Raw genomic sequence first — 21,739 nt, 5'->3', positions numbered from 1 at the left:
CTAGGCCTAGCTGAGCGTCAAAGCCTGCCAGTTTAGACCTTTTCTCCTTCAGGTGAGTCACATTTAGGTGTTTGTAAGATGTTTGTAAGTCAGGTAGAACTCTCAGAATGGGAAATTATGGGATCTGTAGTCCAAGAACTAAAAAACATCCCATCACCAGTGTTAATTTTTTTCCCCACCGGCAGATCACAAACACAACACCATGGCCAAGAAAGGTAAGCAACTGATTTTTCTTTCCTCCACCAAGAGGTTGGAAAAGGAAAGGTGGGCCTTTAGATTAAATCTGTATCAAAAGTAAAGTTAAATACTGTATGAGCACGGAGAAACTGATAGAAGGAGAAATTCACTATGTGGTTTTGAAATTCAAGATCTATCTTGACAGCCTGCTGAGGGTTCTCCAGTGCAAATGCCTAAAACCTCTCAGAAACCAAGAAAAACATGTTGACCACCCCACAGGCAGGAGTAGGGAAATCAAAGATTTCAGGTTTTAGTATTAGTCTATAAAGCCATTAACGGCTTGGAGCCCTCACTGTTATACATCGGAGAGTCTTTTCCTCAGGATATTAGACCATGCTACCCGTTCCTCTCAGACCTTGCTTCTCCGGTTGCCATGCTGAGGGAGGCAAAGAAAATGGTTCCCTAAAATCATGACTTCTCGGTTGTGGCCCCTACCCTATATGGAATGGGCGCCCAATAGAAGTTTGTCAGGTCCCTCCTTCACATCCTTTAAGCTAAATACACCATTGTTTCAAGAAGTATTCAACCCTCCCTTGTTTATTCCTTCTTGTGTTTCCCAGAATGTGCCATCATTTGGGGGTGGGCATGTGCCCATTTAGGAATGTCTTTTGTCGGTCTGGTGGGTGGGTCAGTTATTTGTTATTGTCTAGTTGTAAACTGTTTAGAGTAGAGCTCCACACTAAGTCAGTGGTGGTATATCAATATATGAAATCAATCAACCAACCAATCAATCAACCAATCAATCAACCAGTCCCTCCATCCGTCCGTCCGTCCGTCCGTCCGTCCATCAATTTCTCATTTACCATGCAGGAACACAGCCTATCAAGAACTAAATCCCTAGCATTACATCTAGAGATGGGCACGAAGCGTCAGTTCATCAGTTCGTGCTGGGTTGACCAAATAAGTGTTTGGCGGTACCCAGCCCTACCTCTTCTGGCAGACGCACACTAGGGGGCAGCACCCCAGCTTCCTTGCTCTTCCTATCTGGGCACTGCCTCTGTGTGGGCACCTGTCAAAGGAGGTGGGGCTGGGAACCGCCCAACTGTTGGGCCAATAAATGAACCGGGATGAACTACTGAACCAACAGTTCATGCCCATTTCTAATGACATCTGTTCTGGGGTTCCTGATCCGTTGCAACCCAAATAATCCAGAATCTGAACTCAGGCCCGATGGATGGTTCTAAGTTTCTCACTTGTTTGGGAGCGATGCAGTAGGAGCTGTGCTCTGAGAAAGCTCTTTGTTGGTGAGTTTCTGATTTCTTTTGCTGTTCCTGCTGTTGTTCCACCAGGCCCAAGATTATCTGTTCTAACTAGCAACAAATTGGGAAGATTTAGAGGTAAACCAGGGGAGGGTGAGATCAAAGCCATTGCTTTTTTCCTCCTGCATCCAACTCTGTACTGCAGATTTTGAGAAGAGTTATCAGTTTCTCTTTGCACTGAAGGTGACCCAGGAAACACATTTCCAGCTAATCCTCAAAGGAATCCTCAGATTAGTAGAGATAGGACATGCGCTGCTCTCTGAGATAAAAGTCAAGACATTAATTCAAGGGTGTAGACATATCAAATGGCGCGATATTTGGCATGCATTTAATATTAAATGTTAATCAAATTACTGTATTTAAGCTGGAGCGGCTGGTTATCTTGAACTTGTCAGGCACCACAATGATGTGACATAAAATAAAGACAGTGATATTAAAAATAAACTGTACAAAAAAATGTGAAACAGCTCCTGAAAAATGATGGAAATCAAGTTTTTTTTTTAAAAAAGAGATTATCTTACTACACTTTCCCCTTGAATTGTACGGGTTTAAGTAGCATGGTTTTGTTGATTAATGGGTTTTCCCTCCAATTAATACACAATATACATGTTTCAATATGTAAAGAAATATTCAATAAATACTGAGCCCTTGGCCACCCGACACCCCGTGAGCTCAACACAGAAGGGGACAAAGTGGTCTCCTTGCCCCCAAACACAACATCTCTAATTCAGCATCTCTAGATCAAGGGCTCAGAAGGACCCTGAAGATGCATTAGACATGGTACTATATGGAAAGGACTATCAATGCTGTGGAAGAGAACCCTGATAGATCTGTTCTCCTGCCTCTCTGTGAATCCACTGTTTATGCTATGAAGTTATATTTGGGGGGGGTGTGTGGCAGTGGCTAAGAATTATGCACAGATTTTGAACTACATAGGAGTCCGGTGCCCCTAACTCCAGCATTGTTGAAGAAATGTACCACTTCTATGCAATGTCAATAGCTAAAATCGAGTCATTAGTAGAGTAGGAACTTATAGAGTGGCCTGGCAGCCAGATGGTGCGGGATATAAATCTAATAAATAAATAAATAGAGCTGACCCAAGAAATCCCCATGGATTCAATGGGCCTATGGCAGTTGTGACTTATGACTGGATTTCAACCAATGTTTCAAAACACTTCCTGCCCATCGAACTAAATTGCCTTTTTAAAGCCTTGACTGCACACATTGGACAGGACGGTAGGTGTGTGTATATCGAGGGTTGGTGGGTTACAAATTTGTGTGCTGAACCATTTGTGTTTCTAATTCTCCCCTTAATTGAAAATTAATGGAAGGATTAAAAACAAACCATTGTGCTATCCATTGCTGCTAGCTGGACAGGTCAGTGGTTTAGGTCTCTGGCTGTGAAGCCAGAGGTTGGGAGTTCAATTCCCCACTGGGCCTCCTTGGGAGAACAGCCAGCCTGGGTGGCCTTGGGCCAGCTGCACAGTCCCACAGTGCCCCTAGAGGAAGGGAAGGGTAAAGCACTTCTGAGTATTCTCTACCTAGGAAACCATGGAAAGTATTGCCACCAGTTAAAATTGAATTGATGGCACAAGATGATGATGACGATGATGATTAACTGAAAGATGGCAGGGAATAGTTACACCAGCTTCAGGCTTTTCTGAGGCTCATACAACTTCCCTGGAAAACGAAGGTCAATCCAGTGGAACCAAAGTTGCCTCTACTTAACATAACTATTTTTTGTTGCTAAACGAGCACATTATTTTCAAGCTTCTGTTCTGCCCAACCCCAGGATAACATCTTTAGGGTAACCATAGACTGAATGGGGGTAGTGGCTGACCTCAAAGTTCTTAGAACTATAGACAAAAAAACCTCCCACCCATTTAACCAGAAAATCAAAACCAAGACAGCAGATTTATCCCGTTAAGGACTGCACCATATTTTTGATGAAATAGCTTCGCTGTCAATCTTCAAGAAAAGCTAGCTCTCTTTAATATACGTGAACTATGAGATTTAGCTGGGAAATGGGTTTGAAGGAAAACATATAAAGGCGGCTGCGGAAGAGACAACAGACAGAAAAGCCGCAAATAATTGGAAGTGTATATTATAAACAACTTCCCATGCCATTGTTAGCCAGCAACAGATTGAATTCCCCTTTAGTAATCTCAGTATGTTTGCTGCGCATTATTTAGCAGTAAAATGCAATTTCACAGAAGCACATCTTTGCAATTTTCCTTACAATTGTGTCATTTTAATACATTTACTAGACAGTCCTTTTTTATATTTTTAAATAGCACTACCGTGATTAAGGCCAGCATCTAAGGGGGCAAAAAAAAAAAAAAAAATGGAGCGGGTTTGGTGAGTTAAAGGGCTGGAAATTGTATGATATTTCATGACTGTATTAGAAGGAAATTGGATGCCAGAGGATTTAGCATAGGACTCTTAAAAAAAGAGAATAGATTGACTTGGAAGAAAAGGAGTAAACAAGAATGCATGATTGAAATAATGTAAGCCACTTCAGACATGGATGAGGACCACTAAAGATCAGAAATAAATTATACCCTAAAATGATTCAATAAAAATCAAGATTGTAGTGCCGTAATCAGACAACGTACGGCAGGGAGGCGGATAGGAGATAGCCTATAAAAAGCAGAAGGACCCTAGCCGTTCTGGCACATTAGCTCATGAGGAGAATCTGAAAGCAGGGGTAAGATGCAGCCGACTGTGACTGCAGATCCTTTCCAGATAAAGAGAACTACGCAATCAGGAAGAGACTGGAGCAGAGAAGTATGTATCTATGTACCAATGTAATTATTAGCTGAGATGAGGATTAGGTTGGACACACCAGTGGATGCTTAGGGAGCAATTGCTTGTTCTACATATGAAAGCACAGGATGGAAAAATCAAAGCAGTCATGGAGAAACTGAACATACCACCCACAAAATGGAGGGTAAAGCAGGTACAAATGATAAAGGACAATTTTCAAATTCCTTTTTTTAAAATTACAAACTATAAAGGACAAATTGCCAAATTACTTATTTTGATCAGATTTGCTGTCCTGCTGAGAATGCATTAACTGCCAGGTGATTTCTTACTTTCAGCATGAGAAGGAGACACGGAACACTTTTGTGGTTGTGGCTACAGCAGATTGTGTACTGTGTTTTTGTGCAAAATAAGTGTCTTTCCTATTTCCAAAGCCAAGCTAAGCCAATGTGTGCAGGAGCCCGCATAGAGCAACCACAGAAGAACTGGCAGTGGCCAAAAAGATACAAGCAACCCATCCAGGTCTTCTACATTTCTAGAAATCTGCACAACGGATTTTCTCCAGTTCTTTACATATAATTTCTCTCTATGTTTCATAAATCCGACAGTCAATAAATGTAAAAATGACATTCCAATTCCTTTTAAATTTTGTATCGTGGAAAAGAGAACGGGACGTGAAGGACACTGTCAAAATGGCCACGAAAGGACCAGGATTCCCGCAGCCCTTCTGCTATAGGCAGAGTTCAGCTGGCCCATGAATACTCAAGCTGTGTTTCCTTTGCCTCAAAACATGGTTTGAACAACACCTTCTGTCAAATATTAAATCTGTCCAGCCGTTGGTTCTTGGAGCTCCTTGTGCAGATGAAGCACAAAATAGCTGAGCAAGTTCGTGCTTGCAAGGAGCTAGAAAGGAAAGGAAAGGAACGGGCGAGAGAAGCATAAGCAGCCAAAACAATCCGCAGTGCTCTAACAATATTCTGTGCATCACTGCCATGAAAGTAGATGCTCTTCCCAATTAGATTCATGACATCAACTGGGATTCAAAGCAGGGAGGATTCTTTTTTTAAAAAAAATCAGTTCCAAATGCTGGCTGTATCTCCCGTTGCCCCTGCTGATGAGAAGAGGGTGCTTGGTCAAGACTGCCGGGCTGGATTGTACAGCTAGAGCCGGAGGGCAGCTGGACTATCCCTGTGACTTGCTAATTTGGCACACGCTGTAGTTCCTGTGCTTCGTTATGCAAGCGCCCGTCCGGCTGATGCAAATGGCCCTTCAGGGCAGATTACGTTGGCACATGACGACTCCAATATCACCATTACCCCAATGTGCGATGGAGCTTCCTGATGACCAGGGCTTTCTCCACTGCTGCAATCTGGGGGTGCGTTTGTGGGTGTAAGTGTGGCTCTGCATACCCAGGAAGGTGCCAAGCCTCCAGAGAATACAGAACCCTGCCTTGTTTCCAGTCCCTGGGGTAGCTGATCTCGGTTGTCACTAAAAATGCCACCTCTGTTTGTCCTGTCCGTCAATGCAATGAAATTTAATGCTGCAGGAGACGGGGAGCTGGGAGGAGACGGCAGGCTTGTCTGTGTTCCTTATTTTCTCACATCATTTCCTCTACCAGGAGCACTATCTGTCTTTTCTCTGTGGTCTTTCCATCTCCCCCTCTGCTCTCATTGATTTCTCTTATGGCTACCGCCGTCTGCCTCATTTCTTCCCCTTGCGTCTTCCACCAGGCCTCGGCTTCCTCTGTTCACTTCATCGCCTCTATTTTTCTAGCTAACGTCCTTTGTTTTGCTCTGTTTAATTTTGGTTCGGTCCTTGGGAAGGGGCCCCAAAGCTGCCTACTGGGCAAGAAAAATATATATCTGAAAATGAAAGTGGTCAAAGATTCCATTTACCGCCTTAAAAATTATTGTGTTTTTAGCAATCAGGTGGTCTATGATGCCTTATTTTTTACTTTTATTGGTCTTTTTATGATTATACTATGTTATTCTACTCTCGTTCTGTTAGCTGCCTAGTGGCTTTAGCACTAGCTGGGCAGGATGGATGGATGGATGGATGGATGGATGGATGGATGGATGGATGGATGGATGGATGGATGGATGGATGGATGGATGGATGGATGGATGGATGGATGGATGGATGGATGGATGGATGGATGGATGGGGAAAAAGCCAGCCTGTGTAGCCTTGGGCTAGCTGCACAGCCCCAGAATATTCACAGAAGAAGTGAATAGTGAACCACTCTACTTTGGAAACCCTGAAAAAGGTCACCATAAGTCAGAATTGACTTGACAGCACATCATCATCATCTGGCAACATAATTTCATGGCTGGCACTACTCTCTTACACAATACATTCATTCATTCTCTCTCTGCCCTCTCTCTCTCTCTTACACACACACACACACACACACACACACACACACACACACACACACACACACACACACACACACACAAAGAAAAGGGGCTCAGATAAACCCATGCCGTTTCCACCCGTTACCCAGGTTGCTTCATTACCGTTCTCTCCATCAGACTTCCGCTCGTGGTCCGTGTCGGTGAGCGAGAGGGCGGAGTTTGCACGGCTCGACAAGCAGGAGCTGTGTTCCGATTTCATCCCCGACACCCACATTCTCAAGGCCTGATCCGGAGAGGCTCCTCCTTCTGTCTCAGTATCCACATCTGAACCCATTTCTATTGGATAGCTGTGCTGGGAAACCGCATGCATGTCTGACTGGTAGCTAGTGCACAGGATGTGTGGAGGGTCACAAAACTCCATCTCTGTGGAAGAAACAAAACCGGAAACCATTTTAGCCCTCATATATCAAAACACTTGCACTCAGTGAGTTGAGGGGTATTTTCTGACGCCAGAGAAACTACTGTATCCTGAGGTTTGGGGCTGTGGACAACATTAGTAGTTAAGGTTAGGTTTATTTGAAATATACCTCTTTTATTTTATAACTGTAGTGAGAATTCCACTCTCTCCCTCATATCTAGAAGAAATTTTCATTTCCTGTTAATGAGGACTACCTATTAACAACCAGGATGTGTCACTTCAGCTTCAGTGTCTCTTGGTTCAGGAAAAAAACAGAGTGGGACTCTTAAAAAAATCTTAAACATTATATTGACCAAGACAAGAATATATTTATGTATCCTAATGTCAAAAAGCAACCAACATGTTATTCCAGTTTTTTCTTTATAAAAGATATACAAAAACAGACACACAGAGACACACAATAGATAAATTATAATAAATAGTAAACAAGTGAAACTCAGTAAAATTGTTCAACCCTCTTGGAGACCTCTCTGCCCCTTCCTTTAATGGGGAGTAGAGATGTGCACGGTGCCGGTTTGACGCTTTGTGCTGGTTCGTTCAGCGGTCGAAAAGGTGTTCAGTGCTTCAAAGCCCCACCTCTTCTGGCAGCTGCCCACTCAGAGGCAGTGCGCAGAGGAGGCAGGGCAGGGAAGCCAGGTGGGACTGTCTCCGGGTGGGCGTCTGCTAGAGGAGGTGGGGCTTTGAAGTGCCAAATGCCCGTTTGACTGAGAAACAAACCAGTACCAACCACCAAACTAGAGGTTTGTGCTCATCTTTAATGGGGACAATCGGCCTTGTACTGGAAAGAGCCTTATAGATCTTAAGAGTATTGTTTGTATTTTCAAAATGGAGATACAAATGTAATTTCTTTTTATGGATTTTATGTTCCCAGCAAACCACTGAGGAACTTATCATCCTACTGTCAGCAACCTTTCCACCGTTTCATCTTACAGTATGTAGACACCGTAGGTTTAACATGAATGCTTCTGTTCACTTGCCTTTCTGAACAGTGTGCCTAAGGACGAGAGCTTTGATTTCCAAAGCTTGCATGGAGAATGTTATTACCTGTCCTAATGATAATATTACCATGACCTAGATTTCTGAGTCTGTTCATACATTTTTGCACGACACCTCCACATTTAAGGTCCGATTCCATGGTGAATTTTGGAACAAAACACAACACAAGGAAGATAAAAAGGCCTCATCCTGGTGCATGAGGCTTAAAGGAAGCTGGTTTTTGCTGATTTATCAAAATGTTCATCTATTATAGATTTCATGCCCTAATCTTCTGAGTGTTCCAGCTTCTCATCTTCCTTCCTTCCTTCCTTCCTTCCTTCCTTCCTTCCTTCCTTCCTTCCTTCCTTCCTTCCTTCCTTCCTTCCTTCCTTCCTTCCTTCCTTCCTTCCTTCCTTCCTTCCTTCCTTCCTTCCTTCCTTCCTTCCTACCTACCTACCTACCTACCTACCTACCTACCTACCTACCTACCTACCTACCTACCTACCTAATATTTTACCTCACCTTCCTCCTTAAAAAGGACCCAAGGTGACTTACATAATTGAAAGATAGTATTTAAAGCTAAAAATAGAAAATTAAAAACAGCTAGTCTACAAATACTAAAAAGGATAAAACAAATACCACACTAAAAAACAGTACACACACACAGAAAAACACCAAAAACACATTAAAAGCAGTAAGGCATAACCATCCATTAAAAAAACACTCAGGCAGCCAGTCTCCAAGGAAAAGCTTGCCTGAAGAGAAAGGTCTTTGCTTGCTTGAAGAAGGAGAGCAAAGAAGGGGCCTGCCTGGCCTCCAGTGGAAGGGAGTCCCAGAGTCTAAAGGAGCAGCAGCAGAGAAGACCCTCTCCTGTGTCCCCATCAAATGCACCAGTGAAGGTGATGGAACTGAGAGAAAGGCCTCCCCTGATGATCTTAGCACCCAGGCAGGCTTATAAAGGGAGACGCTGTCCTTGAGACCCAAATCATTTAGGATTTCATAGGTTAGCACCATCACTTTGTATTGTGGCCAGAAGTGGATCGGCCCTTTTCTCCTTTCTCCCTCGGTTCATAGCCTTGAAATTTGGGAGCTCGCGATGCAGACACAGCCAGCTGAGCCCAAAGTAACGAGGGCTTCACAGACGCCTGATGCCACTTCCCCTTCTTCCCAGCGTGTTCCTGCTCACAGCAGCCTACCAGTTGGCATGTTCGTGACTGTTTGCTGTGCTCCCGGGCAACTCCAGCCCTAGTAAGTCCGAGAGATGTTAATCTGATGACAGATTTCAAAAGAGGTTGGGAATGCAGCCATCCGTTTGTGTTTTGATGTGAAGAAAAACAAAGGACATGGTAAAAGAGATTTGGGAACATGCTTTTTGCTGATCCAGAATAGAAAACCCGTTGGGTACCAAAACGAAAACACTTCCTCCTTCCAAACCCCACACATATCCTTTGTTGAGTATTTCCCTAAATTTGCATGCTTTTGTAGTATTGTAACTCCCACAGGATGCATTTTCTCAGAAGCTCCTAGAGGGCCATAAAAATGGTGGCTCTTTGCTTTATATATCTAACCTTGTTATTTTCTCTAGAGATAGAACTCCAGGCTGTGATTCTCTCTCTCTCTCTCTTCCTCCCTCCCTCCCTCTCTCACATACACACATACAAATCCTCACTTGTCTCATCCTCAAATGCAAGAATGAAGAACCACAACACTCTTCTCTTCGCTCTCCAAGACAAGAAGGATTTTGAAGACACCCCTGACAATGGAAAGAAATGGGAACAAGGGTGGTGTTTTTTTTTATTGTTTTGGAAGGGGGAACAACTTAAGGAAATGTCTGCCAACTGCACTTTAACACAAATGACAGTGATTGCTGTTTTTCTTGTGCAGGCTTTTAGAGACTTAGAGGGTCGTTATGGCATCGCTCATGTTTTTTTCAAACAACCGGCCAGTTTTTTTCTAGGCTTGCTGTGGTTGTGTGTCTTATTTCTTAAAGAGGAAACTCACTAGTTTTAGGCAAGAATATTTGAAGAAGTAATGGAGACTCACCCCCCCCACACACACACACACTTCTCTTCCACCTCTAATGCAGAGCAGCCGAACATGGCCGGTGTGCCATCATGAACAGAGCGTTCTGCGCCTGCTTCTACCCTGAAGGGGAAATATCTCATTGGGGTTCACAGCTCTTCCTTGAGAAGTCTCATCAAATCAAGATGTCTAAACTGAAGAGGAAAAAAGGATATAGGATATCGGTTCCTGAACCCAATGGCATATTATTCATAAGGCAGGAACTAAGGACTCATTTATTTATTTATTTATTTTGCTGAGGCACTCTAGGGCTCTAATGGTTAAAGGCAATTTGCACTCTGCACTGTAGCAATACATGTAAATACATATTTATCTGCACATATACTCTCATAAGTATACCACACACACATACATATATCTCTATTCCAACATTCAGGCGAGGGTCATAAAAGGTGGGAGAAGCTTTGTTTTATGAATTTTATTCAAAATATTACAGTACTGAACTACCATGCTCCCCAAAATGTGCTCCCGAAGACTTCTACTTGCTCCTCCATGAGCACCATTGATTCAGAATGGTCTACTCCAGTTGCAGTTTTTCACTGGATTTCTGCCGCTGCCTCTTATTCTACAGGCAGCATGTAGCCCACAGTATTCAAAGCCACAAACCCACTTCGATATTTGTCAAGTCCTATTTTGAGGTGAACCTAATTAGCAACCATCATGTCATTGTGTAGCAGAGATTTCCATAAATCAATTAGGCATTGTGTAAGGTAGTACAGTGGTGCCTCGCTAGACAATGATAATCCGTTCCACTGAAATCACTGTTTAGCAAAATCATTGTCTAGCGAAAAGCATTTCCACATTGGAATGCATTGAAACCTGTTTAATGCGTTTCAATGGGGAAAAATTGTCATTGTCTAGCGAAGATCGGCCATAGGAAAGCCGCTTTGCGAACCGCCGATCAGCTGTTTAAATCACTGCTTTGAGAAGCTTAGGTCCCAAAAACACCCGTTTTGCGAGCGCGAAGGGAGCTGTCAAAATAGTCGTCTAGCAAAAATCGGTTTGCGAAGCAGGGACCCAACATTGTCCAGTGAAATTCCCCCATAGGAACCACTGTTTTGCGAATCGCTATAGCGATCGCAAAAAGTCAATGTCTAGCGAAAAAAACTGTCATGCGGGGTAACTGTCTAGCGAGGCACCACTTGTATTGGCTGGTTGGATAGCTCAGTATATGACTGAGGAGTGAGAGTTCAATTCCCCACTGAGCATCCCAGGAGAGCCAGCCTATGTGGCCTTGGGCCAGCTGCACAGTACCAGGGTACCCCAAGAAGAAGGTAATGGCAAATCACTTTTGAGTACTCTTGCAGATGGTGAACCTTTTCAGAGTTCCCTAAGTAGTGAGTACTTAGAAGTTGAACCAACTTCTGGCTCCACCGCTAGAAACCTAACTCACTGAGCTATCCAACCAGCAATAACTATGAATTAAGAGATTTTATGTCTCCCTAGCCTTACAGAACAGGTACTGCTGCTCCTGGAACTCTGCAGCTACAGCCCTGCTCTAAAACACCTTCCACCTTAATCATTCACTTCTCCAAATGCAGTCATACTTCACTTAACACTCAAGATACATTCCAAGAAAACGGAACGCTGACTGAAACAGCGCTAAACTGGGCAGTGCTATGCGAGTTATAACTTTACAAATTAATAGATGGGCAGTTGAATTTCTCCCAAGTATGAAGCAAAAAATGTACTTTTTTAAAAAAAAAAATCCTCATAAGAACAGGTCACCAATGAGGGTCTGTGTTTGAAGGGCAGGCAGAAGAGGGAAATGACTGTGAAAGAGGCGGATGTATATAAATCTACTGTTACTGCATGGATTAATTTCTTTTTCCTTGGGATGCTTGGAGTGCAGAGACCTACATTCAATACAGAAAGAGTTGCCAGAGACAAGGACTTTCCAAACGACACCAGTGAAAAGTCTCTGTTTCTAAGGCCCATCAATCAAACATATCTCGATAGCAGGATGGTCTCCCATCACTTATCAATTGTTTAGATCAAAACAAAAACCTAAGGTAGAAAAAAAAGCTTTCTAGAGCTTCAGTAACTGCCTTCCTTCTTTATCTCTCTACCCCAGTGGTTCCCAGTGTTGGGTTTCCAGTTTTTCTCAGAGTTGTAGTCCGAGAACATCTGGGGGTGCAAGGTTGGGAACCATTGCTCTAGCCAGTTGATGTCCGGCTTCCTTCCTGCCTTCCTTGATGTCTGGCTTTGGATTCTTTTGTTTTCCTGCAAACCCAAAAATCTACCACCTGGAGCGGGTTACAAAGGAGTGACCAGGAGAGTGGTGGAGCCAGAAGCTTCTAGTGACTCAGAAGGTGGAGTTAGTTACCTGCTGCTGCTCTTGAACCACATAGTGCAGTGGTTCCCAGTCTTGGGTCTCCAGACATTCTTCAACTGCATCTCCCAGAAATCCTGGCCAGCACAACGAGTGGTGAAGGCTTTTGAGAGTTGCCGTTCAAGAATATCTGTGGACCTAAGATTGGGAACCACTGGCTTAGTAGGATAACCTCCACATATATCAGGGTAAATGCACATCTGTATTAATACCATGGCTTTAAAGGTAAAGGTTCCCCTTGACATTTTGAGTCCAGTCGTGTCCGACTCTAGGGGGCGGTACTCATCCTGTTTTCCAAGCCGTAGACCCAGCTTGTCCAAAGACAGTTTCCATTGCCATGTGGCCAGTATGACTAGGGAGCGCCATTTTACCTTCCCACCAAGGTGGTACCTATTTATCTACTCGCATTTACATGCTCTCAAACTGCTAGGTTGGCGAGGAGCTGGCTTTACCATATCCCATATGGGCTATGCCGTGCAGGGACACCCAAGACGGACAGGTCATAGTGGAGAGTTCTGACTAAACGTGATCCACCTGGACCGGGTAGCTGGGGTTCGTCAGCCTTGGAAGGCAGCCCATCTAGGAGAAGGAAAACTCTGATTCCAAACCTCCACTGCCTTGTGGCTATATCCACTGATGGAAAAGGCTTCAGGAGTTAACCTTGAGGCAAAATCCGGAGCCAGAGTCTCAGAGGCAGTTCGTGTCATTCTGACAACTCCTGCGACGTTGCTGGAACCAGTTGTATTGGCTCTTGCCTTTCCATTGGGCTATTTCAGTGATGTGGAGAGGGGGGATTTGTTGCTTGGGTAACAGCCTATCCTCCATATTATTTTACCCAGGCTTCGTGCTCTGGAGAGGACACTCATACAGAGTATGTTACCATGATCTTTCGAGACTGAAGGATGCCTAAAAAGAAGAGATTCCATGTGGAAAGTTGTGGTGAATGAAGAAATGTAAGACTAAATCATTACTCTTGAGTTTACAAGATCATCACACTAGTCAACCCATGCTATCAGAACATGCTTGCCATTCTAGGCTAACCTAGTGTCCTGTTTGGTGTGCTAGTACACACACCTACCTGTTATGGTCCCTGTACATCATGGCTCATCTGTATTGCCACTTTACCTGCTAGTGAGGACAAAGTCAAAAATCCAGTAAACAACAGAAGAGGGAATAAAATCAGGACACCATCACTACTAAGGGGAAGAATGTGAACGATAGCAGCAATTTCCACCCTCAACGACAGTATCTTTATCACCACACCGAGACATAAAGATAATAAACTGAACGGAGACACACTCAAATTGGAAGGGGGGGGGAATCTATCTAACCATATTGAGAGGAACAAAATATATAAAAATAAGGTATGCATATTTAACTTAATGAATATGTTGTAGGAAAGCAAATGGTATAAGATTTTATCCAATTATCTCTAGATCTGAAAGATGGTACCCAATTAACAAAAGGTAGAATGAGCTGCCTGAAGAAATCATTATTCTTTTTACTATCTGATATCGCTGCCGTGCCTTTAGTTTTGCATTTCATTACTCATCGGCACTTAATTTATTCCAAGGTTTAAGTGTACACTTAATACACCAGGTGCCATTTAACAGAAGAGCTGACGACAAGACTAGTAAGAGGGTGAAGGAGAGTATTCCATGATTCTGGGAAAATTCTGCAGAAATAAATAGGCCGTGATAAAAGGCAAGTACCCACTCCAATCAATTTGACACCTTCTGCTTGAATCTTGCTATTTGTGGTTTGTACAGACTCTCTCTCTCTGTGTATACCTATCTATCTATCTATCTATCTATCTATCTATCTATCTATCTATCTATCTATCTATCTATCTATCTATCTATCTATCTATCTATCTATCTATCTATCTATCTATCTATCTATCTATCTATCTATCTATCTATCTATCTATCTATCTATCTATCTAGCTAGCTAGCTAGCTAGCTAGCTAGCTAGCTAGCTAGCTAGCTATCTATCTATCTATCTATCTATCTATCTAGCTAGCTAGCTAGCTAGCTAGCTAGCTAGCTAGCTAGCTAGCTATCTAGCTGTCTGTCTGTCTGTCTGTCTGTCTGTCTGTTTGTCTGATTTTTAAAAAATACATGTAAAATGGATCCCCATATTTTATAACCGAGATAAAGATAGGAAGACATGGTCACAGAATAGCTGAGACTGAATGGTAGTAATGAGCAATTTGGTGCAGTTCTTTTGCTTTAAAAACAACTTAGCTATTCATTTGGGTTTTCCCTACTGCTTCAATAAATACCAACTCTTCTCTACAACTTGGGTGTTTATTGAGTGTGTAGGTTGGAGAGCAGGTTCTAAATCCAACATCGATTCCTCCGCCTGCTACAGGGTTAGTTCATGGTTCTGCTGCACAGGGTTGTTTCTAAGTCCCAAAGGCCCAATTCTTGAAACGGCTGGCTTCCTTTGTGCTCTCCAGGCAATCCGTGCGGTGAGCACTGATGACAATATCAAGGCAATCCTGGATGGCTCAGGCAGCCGATCCCAATAAGAAACTAGCGGCTTTGGGGTATTTGGGCCTTTCACAGACCTTAACTTCCTGGTGTCCCTTTACGATAATAATAATAATTGAGTGGCATCAAATCAAATCTGACATGATGGCCCTCTCTTGGGTTTTCTAGGTAAAGAGTACTCAGGAGTGGTTTGCCATTCCCTTCCTCTAGGGGTGCTCTGGGACTGTGCAGCTTGCCCAAGGCCACCCAGGCTGGCTCTTCTGGGAGGTACAATGGAGAACACAATTCCCAGCCATTTGATTCACCGCCAGATACCTAACTCATTGCGCTACTATTTCCCCATACAAGCGAACAGTCTTTATAATAAAGAGCAGGAAACATCAGACATTCAAAGTGAACACAGAAAAAAAAGGAGGCACTAGATATCATATTGCAAATATATGTTGGCTAATTAAGCATAGCAAAGAATTGCAGAAAAAATGGTTTGTGCTTTATAGTTTACAGTAAAGTGTTTTTGTATTTTATCTGTACTTCACTTTCTTATCCATTTAGTCTGTATGCAGAATGTACAGAAAAGGCAGATTAGATTCAGATGATGGACGAGTGAAAACTGGTGTAAGAAATAGCAATAATGGAACCTATGCCGATGACACCCATGGCGCTGGCAAAAGAAATAACAATATGAAACAATGATTTGTAAAAGTTAAAGACAAAAGTGCAAAAGCACAAAATGTGGTGTTGGAGGAGAGCAATACAGAGACCAGGGACTGCCAGAAACACCAAAAGGCGGGTTCTAGATCAACTCAAGATGAAACTCTCAATAGAAATTAAACTGAGACGGTCATACTTTGGACAAAACACAAGGACAAGATTCACTAAGAAAGATGATAGTGCCCAATATGAAATGGAATGACGCAATAAGTGAAGCTATGACCTTGAGCAGCAAAACCTCACCAAGGATATTGACAAAAACCCCATCTGCACAGTGATTAATTTACAAGACCACCGTACATTGGAAGAGCAGCACTGTATATGGAGTGTTCCGATGCAAGACTTGCCTCTTTAGGCCAATTGTTCTCTATGTGTAAGGGGGGGAATGTAAGAGTGGGGCTTGATTGTTTCCTCTCCTCATGTGGTAAATAAATACAGTGGTGCCTCGCTAGACAGTTACCCCGCATGACAGTTTTTTCACTAGACACTGACTTTTTGTGATCGCTATAGCGATTCGCAAAACAGTGATTCCTATGGGGGAATTTCGCTGGACAATGTTTGGTCCCTGCTTCGCAAACAGATTTTCGCTAGACAACGATTTCAACAGCTCCCTCCGCACTCGCAAAACAGGTGTTTTTGGGACCTAAGCTTCACAAGACAGCTATTTAAACAGCTGATTGGCGGTTTGCAAAGCGGCTTTCCTATGGCCGATCTTCGCTAGACGATGATTCTTCCCCACTGAAACGCATTAAACAGGTTTCAATGCATTCCAACGGGGAAATGCTTTTCGCTAGACGATGATTTCGCTAAACAGCTATTTCAGTGGAACGGATTATCATAGTTTAGCGAGGCACCACTGTAACCTGGAAGGGACCTGATAGATCATCAAGTCCAAACCCTGTCAAGGAGGCACAGTAGGAGAACTGGACTCCCAACCTCTGGCTCCATTGCCAGAGACTGAAACCACTGAGCTACCCACACAAACATTTCCACTCCCTTCTTTCTGAGCTGTCATTCTTTTTTAAAGCAGATATTAATTCAAGGAGATCTGCAAAGGACTGCAGTCTTTGCAGAGAGAAACAAAACCCATATAACTCCAAAGTGCCCAATACCTAGTCTAATGTGCCCCTCTCTTTGGAACACACGCACGCATGCACGCATGCATATGCACACAGACACAGAGAGAGAGAGACCTATATATACATATAAGCACTATATCCCTTTTTCCCTTCCACTCACATCAAATTATATTTTCTTGCCAATTTAACTTCAATGGAGAGATATGAAAGGCATCTAGACACATCTGCTACCTCTGATTAGGCCGATGAGAACCAGTCCTGTCACTCAGTGTTTTCCCCACAGTCTGGTTTTAAGGGATCTGTCACCAAAAGTTCAAGCATGGGTAGAGCATGTGAGATTCAAATGTCCTTTACGGAAGAAAAGAGAGAAAAATGTCGTGTTGCATCTGTTGCGTTCTAAAAACCGAATGAGGCAAATCCATTAAAAAAAAACATTAATACTGAAAATATCTTAAAACTGAGTCTATGCCTTAACGTGTTCTTTATGGACAAACACACCAAAATATTAGTACAAGGATTAGGCTAATGTAATTTTTTTTTAAAGGGCAGTTAAGAGCGTGGCCAGTTCAGCTGAACGACTGCAACAGGAGCCCTTCAAATATTTGGTGGCTCTTGATCTATTGGCTACATGGCGCTGCGGGTTGAATCGCCGAGCTGCTAGGCTGCCGATCGAAAGTTTGGCAGTTAAAATTTGCACGACAGAGTGAGCTCCCGTTGCTTAGCCCGGTTCCTGCCAACCTAGCAGTTTGAAAGCTTGCAAATACCTTTGTGGGAAAGGAACAGCGTTCCGTGTCTAGTCATGCAGGCCACGTGACCATGGAAAGTGTCTACAGGCAAATGCCCGCTCTTTGGTTTACAAAGAGGGATGAGCACCGGTCCCTAGAGTTGGACACAACTGGAGTTAATGGTCAAGAGGAACTTTTACCTTTACCTGCAAGTTTATTGTGGCCTCTCACTGACTCACTGGTTCAGCAGTGATGGGGGACTAAAGGCAGGCGTACGTCCTAGAGGGAGAGTAGAATTTCAAATATCTGACTCACGGCCATTCCAATGAGAAGATCAGGGTGACCTTGAACAGTCAAGGAGAGATGTTTAAAATGAATATATATAAACAAAACAGGTCAAGGATGTGCCAGACAAGTGGAAGGCAGATTTAGTAATGGATTAGAATGGTAGCTAGACAACACTTCAAAATGTCTGGTATCGAGCAGCATGTGACTGACAAGGGGAGGGGGAAATCAAAAATAGGCTGTGTGGTCCTCCAAGAAAAGAGAGAATACAAATGCAGAAGCAGACAATACCTTTATTGGACTCAAAAGTCAAGTAGATGTGAACTTTCGAGCATAATATACCCATCGTCCTCAGGCAGTTTTCGAAGTTTCTGGGCATGATTGCTGTGCCCGCCAATAAACTTTGGGAGGCCTTTCTCTCGGTTCCAACACCCTCATGGATGTGTTTGGTGGGGACACAGGAGAGAGACCCCCTCTGTGGCTCTTCTCAGACTGTGGAACTCCTTCCCACTGGAGGCCAGGTTGGCCCCATCTTGGCTGCCCTCCTGCAATCAGGCAAAGACCTTTCATTTCAGGCTTTTCCTTAGGGACTGGCCGCCTGAGAAGGTTGTTTTTTGTTTGTTTGTTTTGAATGGATTATTGTCCTCCGATGTCTTTTTTACTATGGGTGGTTATTGACCATTTAAAAATATAACATTTCTTTTTAAAAAATATTGGTTTACTCACTGTTGTTAGCTTTTAAATATTGTCTTTTCATGGCTGTAGGCTGCCTTGGGTGCTTTTAAGGAGAAAGGCGAGGTAAAATAATTTTTAATAAATCATTGAATGCATAAATTCATAGTTGTTGTTCTTGCCAGGAAGCCTTCCTGAACAGCACACAGACAGTCTGCTGGGGGTCTTACAACCCCCTTTCCCCCTCCCCTTTTGCCTCCCTCTAAAGCTCAGAGACTTTTGGTTGTGATCTGAATTGATTTCTGTTCAGACTTTTTAAAAATCAGGTTCAAATCACATGGTACTTAAAACCGGTGGCCACGTTCACATGTACTGAATTGAAATCTATTTATTTCTCGGGATTTAAACCAGCATTGGCGTCTGCACTGCTGAAATTGACTCACTTCCACAAAACCGCATGGAACTGAATCGATATTTTAGAAGCAAAGTATTTTTAAAAGCCCCTGCCAGCTACTTTTTTTTGGGGGGGGGGGACTTGCTTTGCAGCCCATATAAATCGATTTCACCCTTGCGTTGTGTGAACGATAAAATCTAAATCAAATTAAATGATGTTTAAATATGGTTCTTATTAGCAGTGTGACCGGGTGGGGGGAGGAAGGCAACATAGCTACATGGCAGGCTTCCATCAGAGAGCTGGGATTAAAATTTAGTTTAAAACAAAAAGCAAAACATGCTACTCATATACCACCTCCTATTGCTCAAAGCACTCTCTGGGCAGCTTACAATTCAATTACTGTATTTTTCCATGTATAAGACTATACTTTTGTCTAAAATCTTTAGACTAAAAATTGAGGGTAGTCTTATACACGGAAGTAAGCTGAGGAGAGAGAAAAACAAGTGGAGGGGAAAGCAGGGATCAAAGCGATCCTGCAGGGCTTTGACCCCTTTCCCCCCACCCTTGCTAAGCCCCACTCAGATTTCTTAATTTTGGGTTAGAAAAGGGGGGCATCTTATACATGGGGGCATCTTATGCACAGAAAAATACAGTATGCAGGCTTCACATTATCCTTCCCTCCGCTCCTAGCAAGCTGGGTACTCAATTTACTAACCTTGAAAGGATGGAAGTTTGAGTGAGCCTCGAGCTGCCTACATGGGATAGAATCCTGGTCGTGAGCAGAGTTTTTACTGCAGTACTGCAATTTAACCACGGTGCCACGAGGTTTTCTAGTTTAACCATCCGGGAAAGCCAACTGTATGAAATTCAGTCTGATTTCCTGGTGGATGGTTTCTTAAGTGTACAGTACTGCTTAGCTGGTGTCAAAAGTCCACATTGTTTGTCTCTTGATTCAAGACGTATCTTCCATAGTTTTTTTGGGGGGAGGGGGTTGCTGTGTTTTTACCACTCTGTTCTCACATAGGTCTCTGCCTGCGGAGCCAGAAATTGGGAGTTTGATTCCCCAGGGTGTCTTTTTAACAGGGGCTGGACGTGATGTTCCAGAGGGTCCCTTCCAGCTCTGTAGTTCAAAGGTTGTTTTTATTATAGCCTACGTTTGACTAGAAGTTGCAGGTGGATTCTCCACTCCCTTTTACCTGCCCAGATGGAGTTCCATGATCAATGAAACTTGCAGCCCTCAAACATTAAAAGGGAGAAAAGGGTTTAGCAGCAGACTGGGCAGGCTGTATTCGAGAGAAAATAAATCAGACCTATAAGGGCAAGAGAGCTCACTAACAAATTAGACTGTACTAGTCCTGTAAGCTCATCCTTGCCCTGCAGGGTAGCCTGCTGTGCGCAGATAAGCTAAAACCGGAGTTCGTTATCGCTGGCAATATTTTGTCCTACCTCGTAAAAAATCTGACACAGCTGGAGGTGAACTAATTGAGAGAGCAGAGATAGGAGCAGGGAAGGGATTTCAAACGTAATTAAAGAGTGATCAGAAAGTAGGGGGCACAGAAGCTGGCTCAGAGCGGGGGGAACGCCTAAAGGTTCAAAGCGAGTTCCCGAAGTGACCTTTAATAGGAATGAGAAAGTGTGTATTAAAGTCGAGTAAAAAAAGGCCCTTAAAAGCTTTGATGGGAATAGTCCGCACAATCATCAGTTCAGAGGCATGGGAACGTGCACATCATAATATGGACCGCGAAGGCTCCCAGTTTTTGTGCTGTAGTGCAGGCGTAAAAATTGGATCAAGGTCTGCAAAGCCAGCACAGCACTTAAGAGGATACGTTTGTCGATGGCGACTCTATAGAACGCAAGACAATGCATCTTTGAGATCCAGAGGTTGTGCTATAACTATTGGGAGATCGCTTTTTGCCTTCGTGCTAATCCTTATGGGCTTCATGGAGACATCTGGACGTCCTCTGCATGGGATTCAGGAAACTGGATCAGATGGGCTTCTGGTCCAATCTAGTGGAGCTCTTCTTACATTAGACGCTGATAACAGGAATTAATGGAGGGCACACGTGACCTTCTCTGATTGCTGAAGTTGAGCAGTGCTGGTAGACCAGGCTGCTTGGTTAGTATTAGTATAGAAGGCCATCAAGTCATTACTTGAGCTTCAACAGGAATGACTTGCAAACAGCCCATCTCACACCCAAGAGGGTTTTCCAAGTAGATACGTGGCTTACCCTTCCCTTCCTCTAGGGGCAACCTTGGGTCTGTACAGCTTGCCCAAGGCTGCACAGGCTGGGTCTTCCCCTAGCAGGCACAGTGGGGAATCAAACTCCCAAATTCTGGGTCTGCAGCCAGGGACTTAAACCACTGAGCTATCCAGCCAGCTAATAATGATAAGCCATTGTTAATTCTTACTTATGATAACCCTTTTTCAGGGTTTTCTAGGTAGAGAATGCTCAGAAGTGTTTTACCCTTCCCTTCCTCTAGGGGCAACCTTGGGACTCTGCAGCTTGTCCAAGGTTACACAGGCTGGATCTTCTCCTGGCATGCATAGTGGGGAATCGAACTTCCAAACTCTTTAAAGACAGATACGTAAACCACTGAGCTATCCAACCAGTTTGTTCTTATATATTGCATATAGACCAGGCTGCTTGGTGAGATAAATTCAGGAAGAGGGAAATACGGCAATCAACTGTAACAGTAAAATTCAACTACTTTGAAAAGCCTGACACCTGACTTACCAGTTGCTTAAAGAAGCCTGTTGCCTTCATGCACTCCTTCTAGACCTCAGACAAGAACGTGTCTGGTTGCAGGAGAAACTTTTTTCTACAGTAGAGAGACCTTTGGTCAAATCTAGCAGGCTTTTGTCCTTATATAGAGCATCCACTCCAGAATTCCACCT

The 21,739-nt window shown here is 43.4% G+C and overlaps 1 protein-coding gene across 16 annotated transcripts in view; it reads right to left on the bottom strand.

The window, feature by feature from the left end:
* TENM1 (teneurin transmembrane protein 1) overlaps positions 1–21,739 on the bottom strand; it is a 705,377-nt gene that overhangs the window by 148,485 nt on the left and 535,153 nt on the right. For all 16 annotated transcript variants that reach the window (XM_078380797.1, XM_078380808.1, XM_078380802.1 and 13 more), the window contains one exon: positions 6,778–7,038. In XM_078380797.1, coding sequence (XP_078236923.1) covers positions 6,778–7,038 — 261 coding nt within the window. The remainder of the gene's footprint in view (positions 1–6,777; positions 7,039–21,739) is intronic.

This window comes from Pogona vitticeps, chromosome 11, assembly GCF_051106095.1.
Source record: "Pogona vitticeps strain Pit_001003342236 chromosome 11, PviZW2.1, whole genome shotgun sequence".
NCBI classification, from domain to species: Eukaryota; Metazoa; Chordata; class Lepidosauria; order Squamata; family Agamidae; genus Pogona; species Pogona vitticeps.
Note: the sequence above shows the minus strand (reverse complement) of the source record. Positions and strands in the feature narration are given on the sequence as shown.